Below are 21,201 nucleotides of genomic sequence, written 5' to 3'. Positions count from 1 at the left end.
GTTCACTTTGACAGCTTCACATGCCTCCGCGGCGCTATGCAACTGAGTCTCTGGCCCAACAAAATGTCGCAGTTAAAGTTAATGGCATTTGCTTATGGCATATTTGACAATTTTGCCCAAACTATTGTATTATTACACACACATACTCACACACAATTATATGTGGACGTATGCGTGCAACCCTGATTTGCTGGGACCGTACCAATGTGCGTGTGTGTGGCCATCAGAGACAATGGCTGCCATTTGAATGTGCAATAATCATTAGCCATTTGTATCTGTCTTGTCTTCGTCCGAGAATGTGCCCGAAACCGAAACTGAAACTGAAACTAATATGTCGTTCTGCAACTGCGACGAGCGTCCGACGAAGGGCAAGATGAGTGATGTCGCTGCAGGCAAATGTAAGTAAAGCCAAAGTCTCCTGCCACAACACAAGTTGAAAAGCTCAGAATGAGTTCAAGTTTTGCCATAATTTCTTGAGGCGTCTTAGGCGATACTCAAATAGCATAAGCTCGGCAAATACGTAATACCCGAAATGTGTGCCATTTATCAAGTTGTCATTGGGAAGGATGTATGAAATTGGGCCAAAATTGTTAAATGTTAAACCCAAAGTGAATCTAAGTAAGTAGCGAACACCTAAACTTAGATCAGATTTCAAGTTAGTAAGAAGTTAGTTCAGAATTATGGAAAGATTCTTCCAGTGGAGACGTTCTCTTTGCCTTTAATATAGACATAAAGTCATCTTAAGTTATCATGAAGTGGACTTGCCTCCGATTAGTTCATTTTCACAAATCTTTATATTCGTGAATCATCGTTTCCACTTCGTCCATCGGCGAAGCCTGAGATAATTATAATTAATGTTCCGGCTTAAACCGTCTTGCCCACAGGGACGGCTCACTCACTCCCAAAATAAAGCATTTACCAAAACTATGCGGAGAAGTACTTTATGGCGCAGTTTATGTGTTTATTAGTTGAAGTGTTAAGCGCAGCCGAGCTCGAAGCATAAATCATTCGCGTGGCCAACTGGCCAACTCAGCTTTCGACTGACACTATCTCATGGCTAACTCGCTAGAATACGACCACGTTTACGAGTGTGTGTGCGTCTCTGGATTGGAAAGCTATTAATAAAAAATCAGAGAGGCAGGCAGTGATGGTGGAAGGAGGAATAATAAACAAAATCGAGTGCCAAAGATACAGAAACAGAAAAGAACAAACAGTGGCAACAGCGAAACAAAACGAAGTGGAAAACAGGTAGCCGCAAACGCTTCTAGTTGGCGGAACATGAACTGAATCGGGGCTACTGTGGGCGGGAAGGAAATTGTCAACACCGCTATTTGTGCCGCACCCAATCAAAGCAACAAAAAACAGCGCCCGGTGGAGAAAAACTGCGGCAACAACCCGTGGAACAAACAAGCGCCGAAGTAATCAATAAACCATTAATTTTACAAAACCAAAGCGCCGAAGAAAACCAAAAAAATCGGAATGAATTGAAAGAAGAATCAAATAATTTATTATAGAAGCGACATCGGCATAATGACCAAGGCAAAGGTAGGGGCAGAGGAAAGCACTTAAAGCGCCGCAGCTACACGATGTGGCATGTTTATATGCGCCACAAAGTACTCGCATGCTTACGGTTATACACGAACTGAAACATACTATGTATGGTACATCCAGCATATAAAAAGGACAAGTGGAGTAGGAAATGAAGAAATAAATTATTTATCTGCGCGATAAATAGTAAACGCCAGAGCGCGGCTCAAACACATACATATGTACATATGTGCATGCCTCAGTGGACTCACATGCCGCACGTCGCACACCGACCGTTTGGCTCGCTCTACGGCTTTCGGCACGCGAGCACATCAGAGACGATAGGGTCGTCGTGAATCACGCTGGACGCGTTAGAAGGCGCAAATGCACGAATAACCAGCAACGGCTATTCAAGCATTAGAAATTCAGAGTCACAAACACACTTTGGAGTTTCAGAGAGTCAGTGCGATTATTGGTGTAGAGAATGCCCATCAGCAGGTAAATATAAAAGTGCTCCACAATTCCCAAAGTCCCCGAGAAAATAAAAATAAAGTGCACCAGTGTGCGACGAGAAGAGGAGGCAAGGACTGAGGATAAGCGATGAAGTAAAACGAAAAAATGTGGCAAGAAAATGTTGGAAAATCAATGCGCTGTGTACAGAGTGAAGAGCGCACAAAATGAATAAAAGTAAGAATAGATAGTTGCATTAATGGCACGAGCTGGTAATACTCATACATACGAGTACTATACCATACGACTCTCGTTGGGGATAGACGGGACGGGAACAGTATAAAGCAAATAACACGAGGTGTCATTCGGGCCGCTGCCTCTGCACCGAACCGAATGCTGGTAACCGGCGGAGGGACTATCAATTGTATTTGACTAATGTTAAGCAATTTGCAAGTGACTTGAGAGACACAAGACAAACAAAAGGACAAAACCGTTAATGTTAACAACACAAGCAGCAACAACAGCAACCTACCAAACATGACAACTAAGCAAAGTGTACAAGTCGAGAAGAAGCTCTGCGCCATGATGATGAGGCCATTAAAGGCATGTCGCACAAGCAAATGTTGCACACCCTCTGCACAGCTCAATAGACCATCCATATGTAAATCTGTGTAGATATGTATTTCAATGGCGTTTGAATGTATCGGGCTTGTCAAACGGGTACCGATGCTTTCAATTTGCTTATCGATGATTCTCTTATGTCGCCACCACCGGATTGCTTCATTACTCTGCTTTACATACTCACTTTTATCGCTCCTACTTTGTAAAATCTTCCACTCCTACCTGTATTTTCTTTCTTTTTTGTTGCTCATAAGGCACTGGTGGATGGAGAAAGGTGATACGGTGAGAGATCAGTGGCAACGAAGTTGTCATTAGCGCCAACTTATTGGGAAGCAATTTAGGCGTCATTACGATGACGGTGTCAAAGCGTCAGCTCGGCGCAGTTATTCGCGTTCCCGTTGACGTCGTGGATGTGTAATAAAGTGGATTGTTGATTTATTGTCGTCGTCGTCGCAACTACATTTGTTCGGCTGATAAGGGCAAAGTGCCTGCTGACGGCCGACTGATTAACCGGGCCCATCTTCAGAATTTAGTTGCTTATTCTATCGACGCGTCTGAAGTGACTAAGTGCTGCCTTTAAATTGATGAGCGCTTTTGGTCTGTGCCTCCACTGCCTGAAATTGTTTCCACTAACTTATCCATTCAACCATTCACCAACTCATGTCCCTTTCGATTGACCAAACTTCAACGGTTCCATCGTGACGGACTGGCCATTTGTTTGCCGAGTGCTTTCATTAGGCGAACGGCTTAATATGCGTACTCGAGGCGAAGAGCTTAGCCACTGGACGTCATGAGTCAAACTGAATTCTTGAAATTTTAAATTAAGTTACGTGATACCTTGCTGTATATCATCGGTGTGCCTTTGTTTCACTTCTCTCCGCCGTTCGTCGCTGGAATGCTCGTTGGTGCTGGCTGACTTGTTGTTGGCTTGGGCGATATTTAAATTTGTAGTCATTAAAGCTGATTTATCGACTTAATCTGCGCTCATAAATATCGCATTAAATGCTAAATCAAGTTGACTAATAAATCTTGTTGATTTTGGCATAGGCAGTAAGATACTGAATGCGACTCTGTTTCTGCTTCTGCTTTGACGCTTAAGAAATTTTGATAAATATGCGTATGTAAGTACACGAAAATAATATTTCATGCAGAAAACTCGTTAAATAACTGTTCTACCTTCTGATTTCGCATTAATCAAGCGAATCGTCGAACTATCTCGCATTCGGGTTCCAAAGAAACAGCGGTGCATTCCATATTGCCGTTACCTTTTAAAAAGTAATCGATATTTGTCACGCTTGTCCTTTAAATACTGATTTTGAAAAAAAAACTAATAAAGTTCCTTAAAATCTCCAAGTCAATCTTTACTATCGGCCGTTTGTGGATGGTGTCCGGTAAGTCAATGTAGAGAGTGCAATATTTGCGCGTGTTGCAACACGAACGCCTTTTGTCGTTGTCGTTGCCATTTATAATGGGTTTTTTCGTTTCTCCTGACTTTGCTGTAACTGCGAAGCTGAACTCTCATTACATTTGAATATGAGTGAAGTGCAGTTGACGCTAAGTGGCCGAGCTCTCTTTTTCAAAGTGAGCACAATCATTAAGTGGCCTTGTGTTTGTGGCATGCGCTATTTGTGGTACGCGAAATATGAAGTTGTTAATTTATTTAACTTGTTATGCTAAACCGGTGACAGCGATGGCTTAAGCGGTCTTCTAGAATGCTCAGTTATAATTATTATTTTATCTTTATAATTTTTTGTTACATTTCGCAACAATCGCTTCACAATTCTTCAATCAATATTTCTTGAATTGAGGAACTGTTTTATCATGTCACCTTATCACTTTCTTAATAGATTCTCCTTTTGAACCCCACATAACAGACATTTCCGTAAATTTCATTGTTGGAACCTTGGAATCTATCTCAGACAACAGCTTCTCGTAACGCTATTGAAATACTCTGTGTTTATGTTTTCTTGTTTATGATTTTCTTAAAAGAAACAAAAGCCTAGGGTTGCCGGTTGAGAACGTATTTGATACTTCTTCGGAGTTCCTGTTTAATTTCTAATTTTGTGGCCGAGGGAGTATATAATGAAAGTATGTAAAGTATATAATGAAAAGGCCGAAAATTAGTAATGCCTTCTAACTCACTGTTTTAAACCAGACACTATCAGCATCCCTTACCACCTTCTTCTTACACTGTCCACATAATTTCCGCGAGCGTCCGCTTAATTTGCATTTATAATTTTTGGTGGACACTGCCCCCTTGTAGGAGCTCCTAGTGAATTTTTCGAAGTGGTGAAATGATGTGGCGACGGTGCAATTTGTTCAGAGGAAAATTAAATGCTAATGCGATTTTAAAGTAAGCTCCGACAAATACTCGCACATAGATACATATATAGGAACACACTTAGTTGCCACATTTTTACGCCAAAGTGTTAGTCTGTAGGTCGGTGCGTGCCCTTGCAATCAGTAACCCATATTACATACAGCTCCGTCTGCACACTTTTCCTCGAATTTTTATGTGCTTCTAGGGCAGAAAGTCGTCTGAGATTCTGGTGAAGTCCTATATTTGTGTGTGTGTCCTTCGTTTAATTTTAGTTTATTTCCAGTCATATTGGTGTGTCAAGGACTTCAATTTGAGGATACCGAAATGGAAAGGAAAAAGTTAAATAAAAAATGTCGTCAATATTGAAAGAAAAGCTGTTGTGAAGAGAAGGGCGCGAAAAGTAAAACGCAAAGCGACAATGGTGCTCAGAAGAGCGTTAACGACCGCTCAGGAAGTTGCTTTGCTGGACCAGCCAAGTGAAAATAAGTGATTCACATGCCAGTTGACAGCGGCATCACAGAAATACTTAATAGAAATAACGAAGAAGCGAAAAAATTTAAAATTGAAAAGCACCAAAATGTTTATGACCTGTGTTTTGTGTGTGTGTGAGATTGGCGTTGCCACGTGATGGATGTGAAGAGGAATGTCTCGCTACCAGCACTCCTTGCTTTCATCGCCGCTAAAGCCGCTTTAAAAGCCATTTTGATTTGTTCACTAAGCGACAGTGTTGATAGAAAATGGAATTACGCTAGCGAATGTGGCAAGCATTGATAGCGACCGTCTACAACAATGCAGCGGAAGTGGAGAGAAACGAGCAAGACATTACTGCAGGATGCTACGCCAGAGTTGAGCTGGAGCGATCACCTTGAGGGGTTTTCAGGCGCTTTGCATACTTTTGTGCGCGCATGGAAATTAAATTTATGCACATAAAATATTCGATGATCCCGCTTCGATTGTGTCTGCTTGAGAAACCAAGGCCCACACATCTCATGTGCCCAATGCGCCATGAAAAATAAAAATTCAAACCCCAGCAGAGGGCGGGGTGTACTCTTTTAAGCCGCAGGTATAAATTTTAAATTTTTCATACAGCAGAAGTGAAAGTGAATGGGTAACCGGGGGCAACAGTAGTCACATTACTTTCCATAAGGTACCATTATGAGGAATATAAATGCAAATGAAAGGAGGAGGGCGAGTTCCTACCACGAACAGGTTTACAAACACTAAAAAATAACGGTGATAGGATGTATGGATGTTGGTGTTGCGTTAAAAAAAAATCCGGGAGGAGCAACAGTGCGCCTAATGCAAGCGGCATACAAATTAGCCCCGCGGAAATGGGTCTTTGCAATAATACTAAACCGTTACCCATCCTCTCAGCGCGATGTTTTCATTTTGTGCCATTTTAAAAAGCTGGGAAGTAGAATTCCCCGTAGCGGGAAGCTCGCTCGCTGCGTAATTGAATGTTTTGCCCGCCGTTTTTACAATTCACGTGTTTCTGACATTTATTTCATTGTTGCTGGCACACACTGCCCCACATTCACTGAACGCCGCTCCACATGAGCGTGTGTCTGCTTCGCAAATGCTCACATGTGCACGCATTCCGCCACTTTGGTAATGCTTCATTTTCATTTGCCTCAAATTACCCATGCACGTACACAAAGAGAACCCACACACACACGCGCATACAAAGGCAGGATCACTGTTGTGTACGCAAATCATTTCTCACTTTGGGCCACGGTCGTCGTCGCCAACACTCGGTTGTCGTGGGGTTAAGTGCTCTCATGTCCTGCGCCCCCTAAACGGCATCTAAGCTCTCCCGTTGAGCGAAACACGACATTGTGTGTGTGTGCGTGTGCGAGTGAGTGCTTTTGAATAATTTCCTGTTTTGACTTTTTATGCATGTCACCTTAATGGTTGCATGTACGTGATTAGTGGGCGTGACTGACATTTTAAGAGCACAGCGAGGCACCGCCAGCGAATTTAAGAAAATGTCTTCTTTTGGGCAAAACTTCTGTAATTGCATCAGTGAAATGCAACAAAATGTGTGCTTGAACTCTATTTCCAACGCAGTGACACATGCTGGGCCTGGTCTCCGGAAAAAAGTTCGACGCCAACAATGTACCCTGGACAAAACAATAAAATCGTATAAAAAGGTCGCGTTTGCTTTTGTTTTTGGCTTATGCTGGAAATTATATTGTGTGCTTGGTGGTCTTTTTCCAGACCTGAGCGCAAACATGCATTGGCTGGCACTTGTAAAAAGCCGTTATGCACACTCATATTTGCACTTGCCCAAATGTTCGGCTCTGAATAAAAAATCCGCGAAATAATTTAACAGAGAAATTTCGTGGCAAATTGAAATCTGAATGAGCGGGACGCGCTAACAAGCAAATGAGCGCGCTTGTGGGCGACCCAACGGAGGGCGCCCTCCTGTCGACGAATTAAAAAGTAAAACCTAAAACGAACGTTGCGAATCAAAAACCAATCAATCTTGAATTTCAACAATTTTTTACGCTGTCAAAAGCAAAAAGTGAAAAACACGGGAAAACGGGAAAACAAATATTTGCGCGAGAAACAATGGCAGGGAAAAGAGAGAAAAACCGCGGCAACCCATTGGGAGGGGATTTAAATTAATGGTGAACGGATGGGGTACAACGCGGCTTTAAGCAAGCGAACTTAAATAAAAAGAATTCATTAAAGCAAAAATAACGAGTAGCAAAAGACATCAGACCTTTAATCGCTGGACTTAGTGCGCAGAGTTGAATATGCCTAGAGAATACGAAGACTAAATTACAAAAATATAATCTATTGAGATGAACGTTTGTAGGTAGTTTGCAAATAAATCGGGAAGTAAATTTCCGGGTTATTTTCAGAAAAGAACACTGTGGGTGGTTCTCAAGGAGTTGGAATTCGAAAAATGATAACACAAAAATAGAAACATCAACGAAACAAAGGCAAACTAAAAGAGTGAAGAATTGTTCAAATTTTCTTCAGACAGACGAAGGCGCCCAAATAGAAGGGTTAGTGTAAATTGTTTGGTCTCGTCGAAACGATTTAATATCTGATCTGTGTATATACATACGTATATAATACGAAGCTGTAAAGAGTCTTTGCAAATTATTTACTCACACTCGTCAGCCGAGTAGAGACGGTTCAATAGCTGAATCAAGAATCAAGGTTCTTCTGCTATCACGGTCCGCCAAATAAATATAACCGCGAACAAAGAGCACCGAGAAAAGCACAAATATGAAAATTCACCAGAAATTTAAGTCAGATTGCGTAATAAAAATGCCGAAGCAACTTCGCTTGCTACTTAAATACCCTCGGGTGCTATTGGCTTGTCAGTTTGTGTTTGTGTGGTCCTTTGTTTAAAATTTGTTGGCTATTTGCTGCATAAATTTAGGCGCTGAGACAAAGCCGTAGTCACAACAACAAAAGCGACCCTTGGTCCTACAACAAACGATTGTTTTGTTTGCCATCATCTTCTTCTCTTTCAACCTTCGCCTGTTGGCTCATGGACGCTGTTTTCGAATGGTTTTGCGCCTGAGAAGGTCAATGTGTTGTCTGATTTGCGGTCGTGAGCTGCTACCACGAGTAATACCAAATCTACCCTTGCTGCGGAGAGTGCGCCATTGTGTGTTGGTGTCTACACAACGGCCAAGAGCCGATAATAGCGTTTCAAAGTAGACACATAAATTCCAAATTCCACACTTTTTCTGTTTCTCTTTCGCTTTGTCAATATTTTGTTTCTGGATTTTGGCATTTACTGGAGATATTCAAATTTCCAAACGCTAATGAGGCTGTAGAAAGGAAGTCGAAGAGAGTGGGGTCTTCATGGGCAGTCGAGAGGTAGAGCACGTGTTTGTAATTGTGTGAATAAGTGCCTTTGAGTGGAAGTTAATGAAATACGTGGCAAATAAGATACGCCAAATATCACACTGATCCACTTCTCAACCTGAGAATGGTAAGATTGATACAATGAAGTTGAAAGTGGCTTAAAAGCGATTGGAAAGACAAAGACATCTTAATAATTTTAACAAGAAACGTAAGCTACGTGTGCTTGTGCTAAGAATCAGCTGTGTTTCATTCTCTGCTACGTATGCATGTTAATATTGCCACCAAACGGAACGGTAGTAAAGGAAGTAAAGTCAGCGCCCCTGACAACCATGCATACGCTGCAAGTTAAAATTTTGTTCACATTTCCTCTATGCTGACATTTTTATAACACATTTGATGATTTGAGTCGTCTTCGGGTAGGTTAAAGTTGGTTATCCAAACATTCGAACATAAAGTGTCAAACCGATCACGTCCAATACACGGTGAGTCACGATTTAAGCATTGAAGTTGCCGAGACATTGCATTGATATTGCCACACTCAATAAATTAGGCGCCACTTGCGATTGCGCCTAGTTTTCCAATTTCCAATTGGTATTCATCAGCCATACTAAGAAAAGCTGGAATTATTTTTATACCCGAATTTCTATGAATTTGTGGTTATATACATACGATCACTCAGACTTCTTTGAATTTTAACAGGAGACAACAGCACAACGTGGGCTGATAATAAAATAACATATTATTTTTAAGTACAATATTAACATAAATTCAGGGAGGGACCAACAAGCAAAGAGACGAAATTCGACCAAACCACTAACGCTACTCGACGCCATTTTGGTCTTAGATTCTGTTTTAAACCTAAGTTCACTTGAGCGATATTGAATATGTGTCATAGCTCGAAATTATAGTAATTTAATTGCGTGTGGACATCAGTAGGAGGATGACTGGTCAGCTCTCGGCCAAGCACTTAGCACTCTTGAAGTTGAAGAGGAAAAACTGGACTCTTACACAAAGCTTCCGAGTGAAACAATATCTTTTCGTGATCTCCAGCTATAATAACACACGCACTTAAGGAGTGGGCATGATGTGGGTTTTGTTGTTGTTGCAGTTGTTTTAATTATGCGCTGCACACTTGCGCTGTAATTATCACAACAAAGACTGCAGCTCTCAAGCGCTTTCCATTGTATCAACCTCAAATGCCACTCGGTGGCGAGGAGCCGCTAACTGCCAGCGCATCGCACTCGAGTGTAGCATTCGCCATTGAGAGTTGGTTTAACAGGCTTTTGTTCGCTTCTTCTCTAATTGTACGCATACTAACATACATATATATATTTGTGTAGAATGTGCTCGTGTGTGTGTGGCTCGGCGGCATTTGGAACACACAGATAATTACAGAGTATCAACAACGGCAGCAACAACAAGCCGATGTTTGACGCATTATTGCTTTCTTAACAATTTCCCATACAATTTAGCGCCCGCTTGTTGTTGTGCTCTAGCAGTAAGCGTTCCGTTGACAGCTTTTGATCAGCGCCAACAACAACAAATACCACTGTGTCGTATTTCTATAACACAGATTCCATACCCTGTCCTATTGCAACACCAACAAAAGCAACTTAAAATGTCAGTATCTTATCGAGAACAACAACAACAATGACGGTATTTCGAACAATAGACTTGGATAAAATCTTTGAGATCTTTGAGTTGAATGAAAACACGTCCACAGCGATCGCATAGTGAGCCAGCACAGGGTGACGTGCACAAAGGGGCATACACACACACATTCGCTCGTGCATGTGTGTATAGAAGCTGCGAAGCGAGACCAAATCTTAATCCATTGTTCGCTCGGTCGATAGGTTCGCCCATCGGAAAGTGGTTTCCAAACCGAGCTCGGCTCTGCCGACGCATACAATGTATGCGGTGATTTTGTGTCCCAAAAGTGCGTGTGTGAAGCAGCGTGCGTAATCGAAATGCCTGCCAAGGGTACAACAGCACAAGGGTCCGGGTTTTATTTCCTACCTGCCTTATACTTTTGTGTCGTTTTTAATATTGTTGTCTGAATGTTCGGTGCACCAATAACGGGCTGCCGACAGTACGTGCCGCATGCGGCCTGTGGCATGATAACATCAACTCATGAACGTGTCCACTAATCCCTACATGTGGTCACATGCACACTTTGCGGCCTTTGCTTGTGAACCGCTGAACATTCAACGATTGCAAAATTGCCACAAAGTAGAGCTGCGATCCAAAACTCTGCTTCGCGTATTCAATCGAGACGAAATTCTTTTAAATACCGAACGAAAGTGCAAACTATTCCGATTGCAGACTTTCCCTTTGAATTTGTGGGCGGGAAAGTAACATTCCTTAAGGACGATAGAAGTGTTTTCAATAATTCTCCGGAAAATACCAAATTTATTGATTAGCTTTGGGCCAAGTTGTGTGGGATAGGAAGTCGGAGGAACTCTTAAAATAATGACGATTTTTGGCATTGTTCACTCAGGTAATTATCCTTGTGAAGGTGCCACTTGATGATGGCATAGAAAGGGTCGTTAATCAAGAGTCTATCGAATAAGTGTAAATATTTCTTTACTCGTTTGTATGTCTATGTGCATGTGCACATGTAAGTAAAGGGTTTGTTATTGAACGGAAAGTAAATCCGCTTAGTGCGGCAGCTGCAGACAGCAGATCTTTATTTGAAATCTTACTTAGAGTAAATAGCGAACACATATTGCGCACTCTTGCACTGGGTGTCAGTTGTTCACTTCAGCCGAGGCCAACTGGCAGTACAAAAACAATATCCATTTCAAGTGAAAGAAGTGCAAAACTAAAATGGTAACCCGACACTTCCAGGAAGCAAAAAATATGCACGCATGCATTCGGTAACAGGCAACATATGCCGTGTTGTCATGCTGCAAAATCTCACTAAAGGGTTTTTAATAAAACGCCGATACGAGCAGCAATACGCCAGCCATTCAAATAGATATATAGGTCTGTACATAAGCTGACAGTCGGTCGTACATAAGTGCAAACATACTTATGTACATACAAAAGGCTTGGAGGAATTTCCTTTCTCCTTCAGCGGCTAAAGTGGAATACAAGTGAGCACTTCTCAGCCGAAGACATGTGACTCATGAATCTTTAATTTTCAGTGTTTGTGGTTTAGTTGGCCAAATTTTAATGAGTCAGTGACTAAAAATGCAAAGCCGATTTTTATAAAGCGCGTGTGGCCTCCGGTCCACATTGCCTAGCCAATAAGTAGGAATAAGCAGTCACTGCCGAGGAGCAAAGCCTCGTGTATCTGTTAAGCATTCGTCCATGAAAATGAAGCGAAACATTTGAAAAATATAGCAATTACTTTCCAACAACTACAAATGTTGGCTTATCTACTTTTTATTGTTGTTACTTCTAACTGAGTACAAAGAGGGCGAACTACCAACCAACCAAATACACATAATTTACCCTATAGACAAAATGAATGTGACATTATAGACCCACAACAACAAGGAATAATGGTCTGACAAAGCGGTTATCAACTTGTAAAGGCGACAGTCCCGAGAGTTCTGGACACAGTCCAGATTTACTAAAAGAAGCCCGAACTCTAATTATTTACAAAATAAGCCATCTCAACAATTGCGGCTTAGGGCTTTGCTAACTGTTATAGAAATCGGATCCTTCTGGTGCTGAGAGTTATTACTAAGCTTTGCCGGCTGACCTTCATTATTTGATGGTTGGAAATATATTTACATGAACTCTCCAAAGACTGTTCCGAAATGAATTAGTTTCGAGCCATGTTGAAAGTAGTTCCCGTTCCTCACACGCTTGTTGCTGTTTCTATTGGTGGCCATGTCATCGGTGGTGGTTTTTCTCATCTGTTGGAACCAACTACGCATAATAACCCCACAGTACTTTGCAATCTAATTTGTGTCATGATTGCAATATATCATTTCGACGTGTACACACGCCCACTTATTATACGCCTTCTGCGGACCCACACCCCTTGGCCGACGTTCGGAAAATGCAGTAAAAATATTAAAAATATTGAGTACACGAAAATATGAACTCAGCGATTGCAAATCTTCTACGCGCCGTACATCACCCTTAAGCGCGAGTGTTTTTGCTGCGTTCTGCCTAAACACCCATCGATTTCGTCACCCTCCCCTGATTCCTTGGCTAAGCCTGCTTGGTATTGTCATACCAGTTTGTTATTCTTCGTGCTGTCACCATTGTTGTCGATGATTATGCTGGAATAAATGGATTTGAAATATTTTTAGTTGCTGCAAGGCAATCACGCCGCTCTCTTCTTGCCTTTAGTTCTTGGTGTCAAATACCACTCGCTGTGTTCGGAATTGAATTTTTTTATTACAATAAATAAATAAATATGGAAGTCGGCGAGGTTGTCAGGCCATTATTAGCTTAGACGATTTTAATTGAGTTTAACTGTAAAAAGGGAGCGGCTGACTCTCTAATTCCCTGCTGCTGGTGATTGCGTTTGTTTATGGGAGTTCAACGATATATCAATAATAAAATTTAATTTAGAGAAGTGTATGTGGATTGCATAATTAAATATGTACATATGTAATCAAACAAAGACTTGGAAAGATTTCAACAATTAATAAGCATAATGACGAAGAGGAAGAGAGCAGTAGCTTCCGCGAAGCTTGGTACGTACTAGAAGGAGGCAAAATTCAAGTTGTAAATACATTTGAGGTCTGAAGTGTTGATGAAAGTCTTGCTGAACTCACAAACCATCTCACCTCCACAACTTACTGAGGCTTCTGGAAGATACCATGCATACGAGTATATTTGATCAAAGGAAGGTATTTGGAAACAATTCCATAAAATTTCTTTCACAGTGTTTACATAGGTTTAGAAGTCTGATTTGGCAAAGCCAATATTCCACTGTTGTTGTCTATTTTAAGTGTTGAATTTTCTCTCGAATCGATAAATACTCACCGTTGACGGCACATTTCGTCTACTTCAAATATTTAATGTTTCCATTATGAACAACTTTTTGTTCAAATAATGAACTCCTCCTCCCTTCCGCTTCCTGATAAGATTATACATATATACATATGTGCATACATATGTATATATACAAATCACGTGTTTTCGCTTTGATCATTTGCCCCACTGCTTCACTTCGCTTTGCACTCACATTGTGCTTTTGCTTTGTTGCCTATTTTCTTATTACACATTTTTGTTGTCGCGCATATTTCGAAGCGCTTTTATTGGTTTTGAGTCCCTGCGGGTGTTATTAGTCGCCCGGCGGTTTCTATGAAAACACACAACTGCCGACCGAATTCACCACCAACTTGGCAAAAGAAAACATGGTTTTTTGCCCTCATTGCTTCCTTCGGAAAAATTAATTCCCCAGCTTTCAGGAGGTGGGGGCACGAGTGGGATGAATGAAAAGTTGTGCGGGGTGACCAGTCAAGCACAATTTTCGTGTTGCGCGAGTATGTAGCGTCCAACTGCTGGTGCCTTACCAGAAATGTTAAGAGAGTTGGCCAGAGAAGGGTTCCACCGCTAGCAGGGTGATGTACGGATCGCAAAAAAGGCCTGTGGAAAGTTGTAATATTTTAAGTTTTTGTTTGCAACAACGTTTATTAAATATTTACACACATACATATGTATGTATATTATATGATTTTGAATTCAAGCACCCAATAGACACAACCGCAGGAAATGCTTTGAAGAACAACCGGCGCGGCTGGAGTTTTGGCTTTTACCAAACGACGGAAGTGCGATGTTGTTGTTATGTGGGCGCCTATTTTCGCTGACACATTGCCTGCCCTTATTAAAGTAGCTACGATCCGGTTTGTTAAAGGAAGTTATGGATATACGTCAGCACACTGGAGGCCACAAAGAAGTCGGCTGACAAGCGAACTCTCGCCTGTGTTCCTTGTGACCTTCTCATCCCTGTGTTGTGTGCATTTATCTGCTGCAGGCAATACACGCCGCCTTTATGCTCTACATGGTCCACATATTTTGGATATTTCGCATATGCAATGGCGTTCGCCTCACGCTCCGTCGCCTGTTGGCCTTGGAACCAACTTAAAGGGCCGTCTGCGAGGGTGCATTCGGGACTTTTTTTCTGAAATAAATAAAGCTAAGCAGCGCCGTGAACGCATCGGTCTTGTAGACGCTGAAGACAGCGACTTTGTAACTTTTCCACTTTGTTGCATATTCGTGGCCATTTTCGCGGGTTTGTTAGCCAAAGTTCACTGCGCTTCCAACATTTTTACGCAGGTTATATAAAAGTGTAATCAGATGACAGCGCCCAACTCACGGTAGATTCGCGTGCATAATTTTCATACTCGGGTCTCTTACGTCGAGGGTGCATTTATTTAATATTAAATTTAATATGTGTGCGTTTATGAGTTGTAGAGCCAGTAAACAAATTTACGAGCACAGATTTTTCCACTTTGCGCTTTTAAGGATATCGTGCTCATATGTGCTGTGCACCGGTATGTGCTCTCGCTGAGAACGAAGGAGCGGAAAGTGCTTGCGCGCACTGCCACTCATACGTGAATGTGTGTGTGTAGATGTGCTTGAGCAGTGCTTTTAATATCTTTTATCGCAGTGTGTCCGTTAGTTTGGCAATGCTTTCAACTCCAGCCGCAACTCAGCTCACGTCTCCCCTTGTGAATATGCAAAGCAGCGCGTCCGAATGTCTGCCAGTTTATCTAGTTATACCAGCGATGGGTGGCTGCTGGCTGTGTGAGACTGCCGCGTCTGTGTTTGCATTTCATAATTCGTTTATCTCAATAATGTTTGCATAAACGACAAAAGGTTTCGTGTTGGTTGCTGTGAACGTCCTGATGGTGCGGTGTCCGCTGCTGGTCGGTCTGCTGACTGGGCTGAACTGCCTTTGACGGCCGCTGTTTCAAAGATGCGGTTCGTTCCTTCACGCCCTCTACTTTGTTCTCTGGTGTGGACAATGGCTGGCTGGACATTGGGCTATTATCAAATTTATTTTCGAGTTTTATGCTTTTTGCTGCTGCGGATACCGACTGCTCTCTCTATTGATTCACTTTATGACATTCCAGCTGCTTTTTGCTATGTTTGAGTTGGCCGCCTCTTATGTTCTTATATGGTGTATAACTTCCGTGGACATGGAGTATGTACATAGATGATAAACACTGATATTTTCTTGGTGTGTCAATGTGCATTCCGCTAACTGTTCGAGCTGACATTTTGTATCTTTAACTTATCTTAAGTCTAGCTTGAAAACTTGAACATGTGAGTAACAAAAATGCTAACAAGAATTTAGAAGAGGTGGAAGGGCGTTGATTGAATGAATGCTACAGTTACATTTGGGAGTAATGAGCGCAACCACGAAATACAGGTTTCGAATGCTCGAATAGCCATTGAAACGGAGAAATCAATAAATATCGTCGGTTGGCCACAACAAAGGCTCTCACCCTCACGGACTTATGCGGCTGGAACCGCAAACACTCAGGCATGACAACGCGTTTACGTTTTGTCACGCACAACCCTACAAGCCAAATACGCGCAAATAATTGATTATCCTTCCGCATGCCGCATGCTACCCTCTGCATCTCGTGCTCCCATCAGAACATAGCTGGTTCGGGAGCTAGAAAGTTTTCTTACTCCTTGGCAGGACGTATTCAACTTTGGCTCATGGTGGATCAGTTTGATGCGTTGCCGTTGTCCCGTTATCTGCCGACTGTCGCTTAGGCCAGGGGCGATACATGCGCCCCCATGCTGTCACTAATATTCATTGTACCCAAATTGAAATGATTTCGTTTTGATTATTGTGAAATTCACGATGCTCTCGGTTGACTGAATACACCCACCGCCCACGTAATGACACGGGAGAAGCGTGGAGAAACAAAAATCTTTACAAGGATATCAAATAAGCGTGAACACCAACCGCCTCCGGCGTGTGGTTCCAAGTTAAATAGCCCGCTCATCATTGGCTATGCTTTGGTCAACTCGAGCAATAATTCGAAATGAAATAATATTATATTTATTTATATGTACTTATGCATGTTTGTTGCATCACCTGCTACCGTTTGTCATCAACAACCCACTTGTTTTTTAGAGAACACTGAAACGATTGTGGCGCTGTTGAGTGAAGTGAAATGTGGATCTTCTCCTTACATAGTCAATTTAGAACTGTTTGTTATCATAACCTATTTGCAGCTTAGTGCTTTGGAAACGTTTTAGCCGACAATTAGTCAGATCCTCGGCTCTACCGTTACTCTAGTCTGACGTCCCATGAACACCTTTTTCACAAATGGGCGTTTTGTAAACCAAGTGTCATTAAAATCCATCAAACCACCTTACACCAGCGAGCAATACAAAGGCCTCTACTCTTGACTCAGCTGAACCGTGTTTGACCAGCTGCTGCGGTGCCACTTGTACTGATTCATAGCTTCGAATTTATTAATGCTATCCATCGCCCTTAATGGTCGGGCTCCTCACACGCTCGCACCAAGCAAAGGAACATGTGGAGTTGTGTACGTGGCTTTGTGGACCGATGTGTGCTTCACGTGCATAACTGAATGAAGCATGGAAAAAGTCGGCACTCCAAGTGGACATATTTCCATATCCTCCACGCTTCCCCTCCGTCCGCTAAGAGCCATAAGTCATTTTATAACAAAATTGTATGCCAACAGCGGGTCTGCTAGGTGGAGGTCTAGCACCAGTACCCTTATTAGCTTCCCACGTTCATACTTACTTATGTACTGCAGTGTGCACATAAATGCGGCGGCCGGTGGACTTGTTTGTAAGAGCGTGTGCTAGTGATTTATTAGCAACAAAAAAAGATTTAAGCAATTTAAATTAAGTTGTTCGACCATAAAGCGAGTCTACTATATGCTGGCGTTTTGATGTGGTCACATGCCACAAGGCTACTCGGACACAAGGTAATAGACCAAGCTCAGGCTGACGGTAGCCTGCCGCCTAAGTGAGCAGCTAAGCTGACAAAACTTTGAATGGAAGGATGGAGCGATGCGGTCAGCTGAAGTTGACGACCACTCGGCTCGGCACTGACCGCTCGTTTTGATGGCAAGGGCATGAAGTAGCCCAAATGGGAGAGGTATATTGCCACCGGCTTATCCTTGTTGTCATCCTATGGCAGTGACTGGGTTCGACTGCAAGAGCGCAGAGTTTTCTGCACCATTTTCACATAAAAGTTCGACGTTTGATGTGGTTCCGAGTTTCAAAAGAGAGTGAACTTAATTTGTGTGTTTACTTGCACATTTACAGTTATGAGCTATGTGGGTATGCAACATATGTTGGCTGTCAATTGTGAAAGTTGGCATTCTCTGCAGTAACGGGCTTTGCTCGAGCATCCACTTCGTTCTTCTGTTATCTAAGCAATTATTTGAACCTGCTTCATCGCGGAAAATGTGTTGCAAATTCGCCACTGTAGCTTCCGTCGAGAATCGACCTTTGAAATCTAAAACACTGCAGATCTGTTCGAAAGTCCTTTGTGACAAATGCTTGGCAATTGCAATAAATAAATCCGCTATTTTTTATACCAACAAGAGCAACAAACAAGTGCGCTTTTCGGCGCTGCTTCTCACAATGCGCGCAAATAAACAAAATAAATAAATGCAAAGCCCGCGACATGTAGCAAGTTCCATTGAACTGTAATCGTGTGGCAGTGTAGCCGCGTGGCCGTAGGCGCACATCCGTTTAATGTTGCCGATAATATGGCGCGCAAAAGAAACAAATGTGGCAGCGATAACCGGGCAGTGCAACACCAGCGGCGCAAATGCAACAATGGCGACGTGAAAAGCGTAAATAAAAACAACAATGAACAATGAAAATGGCGCTTGGCTAGCTGCCGCGCCCCGCCGCCGGACGTGCGTCTGGTGGGCCACCGATGGCACAGCGCTGCGGCACGGCTGGGCAGCGAGCGCCGGGGCCACGGGAGCCTATTGATTTATGTTTTTTAATTTAAAATTTCCGCTTTACTTAACTCTCGCTATAATGGCCATTTTTACTACGTACAGTACATACGCACACATGCTGTGGCGTGTTGCAAGTTGCATGCAAAAAAGCATACGCAACATATTACGAGTGCATAAATGTATTTTGCGTCAATAAAAAGCGAGCCATTTCCGAGTGCCCAAAGCAACTGCTGTCACTTGTGTTTTTCTCTCCTCTCTGCTCTCCCCCGAAACCTTGTTGCCCTGTTGTTGTTAGTTAATGCATTTATGCATGTATTTATGTTTGCTCGGTGCACATGTTGCAACAGGGTGTGTGCGGGGTGCTGTTACTGTAAATACAAGTATCAGTTGGGGCACAACAAACAGTGTAATGAGCAGACCAACTGACTTTATGCTCGTAAATAAATATTTATTAAATTTGTTTTTCATATGCTTTTTTCCTCTCTTTCTCAACAGATTGGGCCCAATGCCGGTCGGGCATCCACAACAGATGGCTCAAAGTATGTCAACAGGCAATAACACGCTGGGCCACAGTGGCATCGACCGCGGTGGCGGCGGTGGGGGCGGCGTGCCGGGAGGAGGTGGTGGGCCTGGCATGAATGGACCTGGCGGGCCCCATTGCCAGATGAGCGGCTCTCAACCCTTGGTGATGCCTGGGTTCCCATTGCGAAACTCGCACTCAGCGCACACACCGCACTACTCGCCATATTCGCCATCCAGGTAAGTGTATTGTTGCACGCTCCAATTGTTTTCGTTGCTCCTCCGAAGGGCAAGGGAATTGAGTAAGCCTGGCAAAGTGAGATACGAGGAGCGACAAACTACAAAAGTCTTTAAAGTTAAAAGTTCATTTGACAGACATTATTTTTTCTTATAAAGTACCGTACAATTTATCGCCATCCGGTAGCTGATAGACGTTGCAACGCCAGAATTAGATGAATACCTATATTTGGTTAGCGTAATCGCTGTTTCTTTTTGTTCCACAAACAAAGACTTTGCTCTGAACTAGAATTTGAGAAGTGCCCTCTGCGTGTTGCATATATAAACATGAAGTAAGGGCGCTAGAATATTGCAAATCTTTAAACAAGAAACTAAGAAGCTTCCAACCCACGTACGCTTTGTTGCCGCATTTATGATTGCCACAACCATTGCAGCCACCGCTTGCTTCTGCCCCGTTGCGATGCTGAGATGTTGCACCATTGCAAATCATCATTAACTTCATTTGTGAGCAGCGCGGATTTTCTCATTTGTGCGCAAAGCCAAGCGCGAAGACACCAACAACTGACAATGGCGTCGTAACGCAAACAAAGTCCGTCGCAGCGGTGATCCTTCTTATCCTTCACACTGCGTTCACACCTCGTTGCATTTGCATGCAAGTTGCAACTCTGGCAAATGGGGCACGAACGCACATTAAAGTTAAGTGGGAAGCAGCCAACGCCACCATCCTCCACAGCGGGACCGAAGTCGCATCGATGGCACGCCTTGAGGCAGAATCTTGCAGCAGCCCAGCAGAGCGATTTATAACTGTCGTGGCGCTGTTTTAATATTGCCAATATACCTTAGCATGCATTTGCCGGCGGTGGCAGTGGCATTGGTGCAACACTCTCCGCTAGTCGTGCCACTGCTTGGCACGTATCTCTTTAATATATTTTTATGTTGATTATGCTTATTGCCAAGTCTTAGCCAAATGGATGGCATTACTAACGATCTCGGCTTACGGTCTACAATTGACATTTTTCTCATCCTTTCATCTTCCTTCCCGCCCACGCTTGCTGATCAATTGCCGCATCTTCTGGACCCGGCCGCGTGTGTGTTCAACGTAACTTTCGAGTTGCTGTGGATAATTCTGAGCAGAGTTCTACTTGTGTTTCGTGGAAATCCACCTTAGCGCACGCATGCAGCATCTTGGATGTTGGGTTGCCTATTTGTGCAACATTGCCACATGCCACACAACCGTAAATAAAGTTTATGCGTGTGGCTTGAGCGCATAGAATATCGGTCGGGCATAAATGTAAGTGCAACGGCTTTTGCCGGTGCTGTTGGTGTCGACGGGAGGTAGATGCGGTCGGAGCCGCCACACGGAGCAGCGACATCAACGAGAATTGCCAGATTTAAGATGTAAGCGGGATTAGTTTGTGTTTGCTTCGCACAACTGTTGTCGAAGTAAGGGGAGCGAGTACCTTTGCACACACATGCGGCAATTGCTACTTGCAACACCACAGACGACGGCGACAGAGCGCAGAAAATCGCCGGCTTAAGTTGGTGCTTATATGGAATTAGAGCTTAAAATACCGTAAAAATACGTGTTCGCTAGGATTATTGAGCGAGCAAGGCGGCAGTAAAGGAAGAGTGGCATCAATAACAAAACAGCAACAACGACCAACCGGAACATTAAATTGAATATATGAAATGCAACGAGTGAGCTTAACGACCGAAAGCGATACTTTCTACACAAAGACACAAAGAATCAGCGGCAGTTCATCATTTATTGCAGCGAGGCCTTAAAGCGGACAAGCAGATTCATGACTTAGG

At 42.9% G+C, this 21,201-nt stretch overlaps 1 protein-coding gene across 5 annotated transcripts in view; it reads left to right on the top strand.

Moving 5' to 3' along the window:
* The window catches only part of LOC105228289 (teneurin-a), a 221,412-nt gene that overhangs the window by 113,948 nt on the left and 86,263 nt on the right, over positions 1-21,201 (top strand). For all 5 annotated transcript variants that reach the window (XM_011208067.3, XM_049455388.1, XM_049455390.1 and 2 more), the window contains one exon: positions 19,129-19,392. In XM_011208067.3, the coding sequence (XP_011206369.2) occupies positions 19,129-19,392 (264 nt within the window). The remainder of the gene's footprint in view (positions 1-19,128; positions 19,393-21,201) is intronic.

The sequence above is a fragment of the Bactrocera dorsalis genome, chromosome 4, assembly GCF_023373825.1.
Source record: "Bactrocera dorsalis isolate Fly_Bdor chromosome 4, ASM2337382v1, whole genome shotgun sequence".
NCBI lineage: Eukaryota > Metazoa > Arthropoda > Insecta > Diptera > Tephritidae > Bactrocera > Bactrocera dorsalis.
The sequence above is the reverse complement of the archived record's forward strand: the minus strand, read 5'-3'. Positions and strand labels throughout refer to the sequence as shown.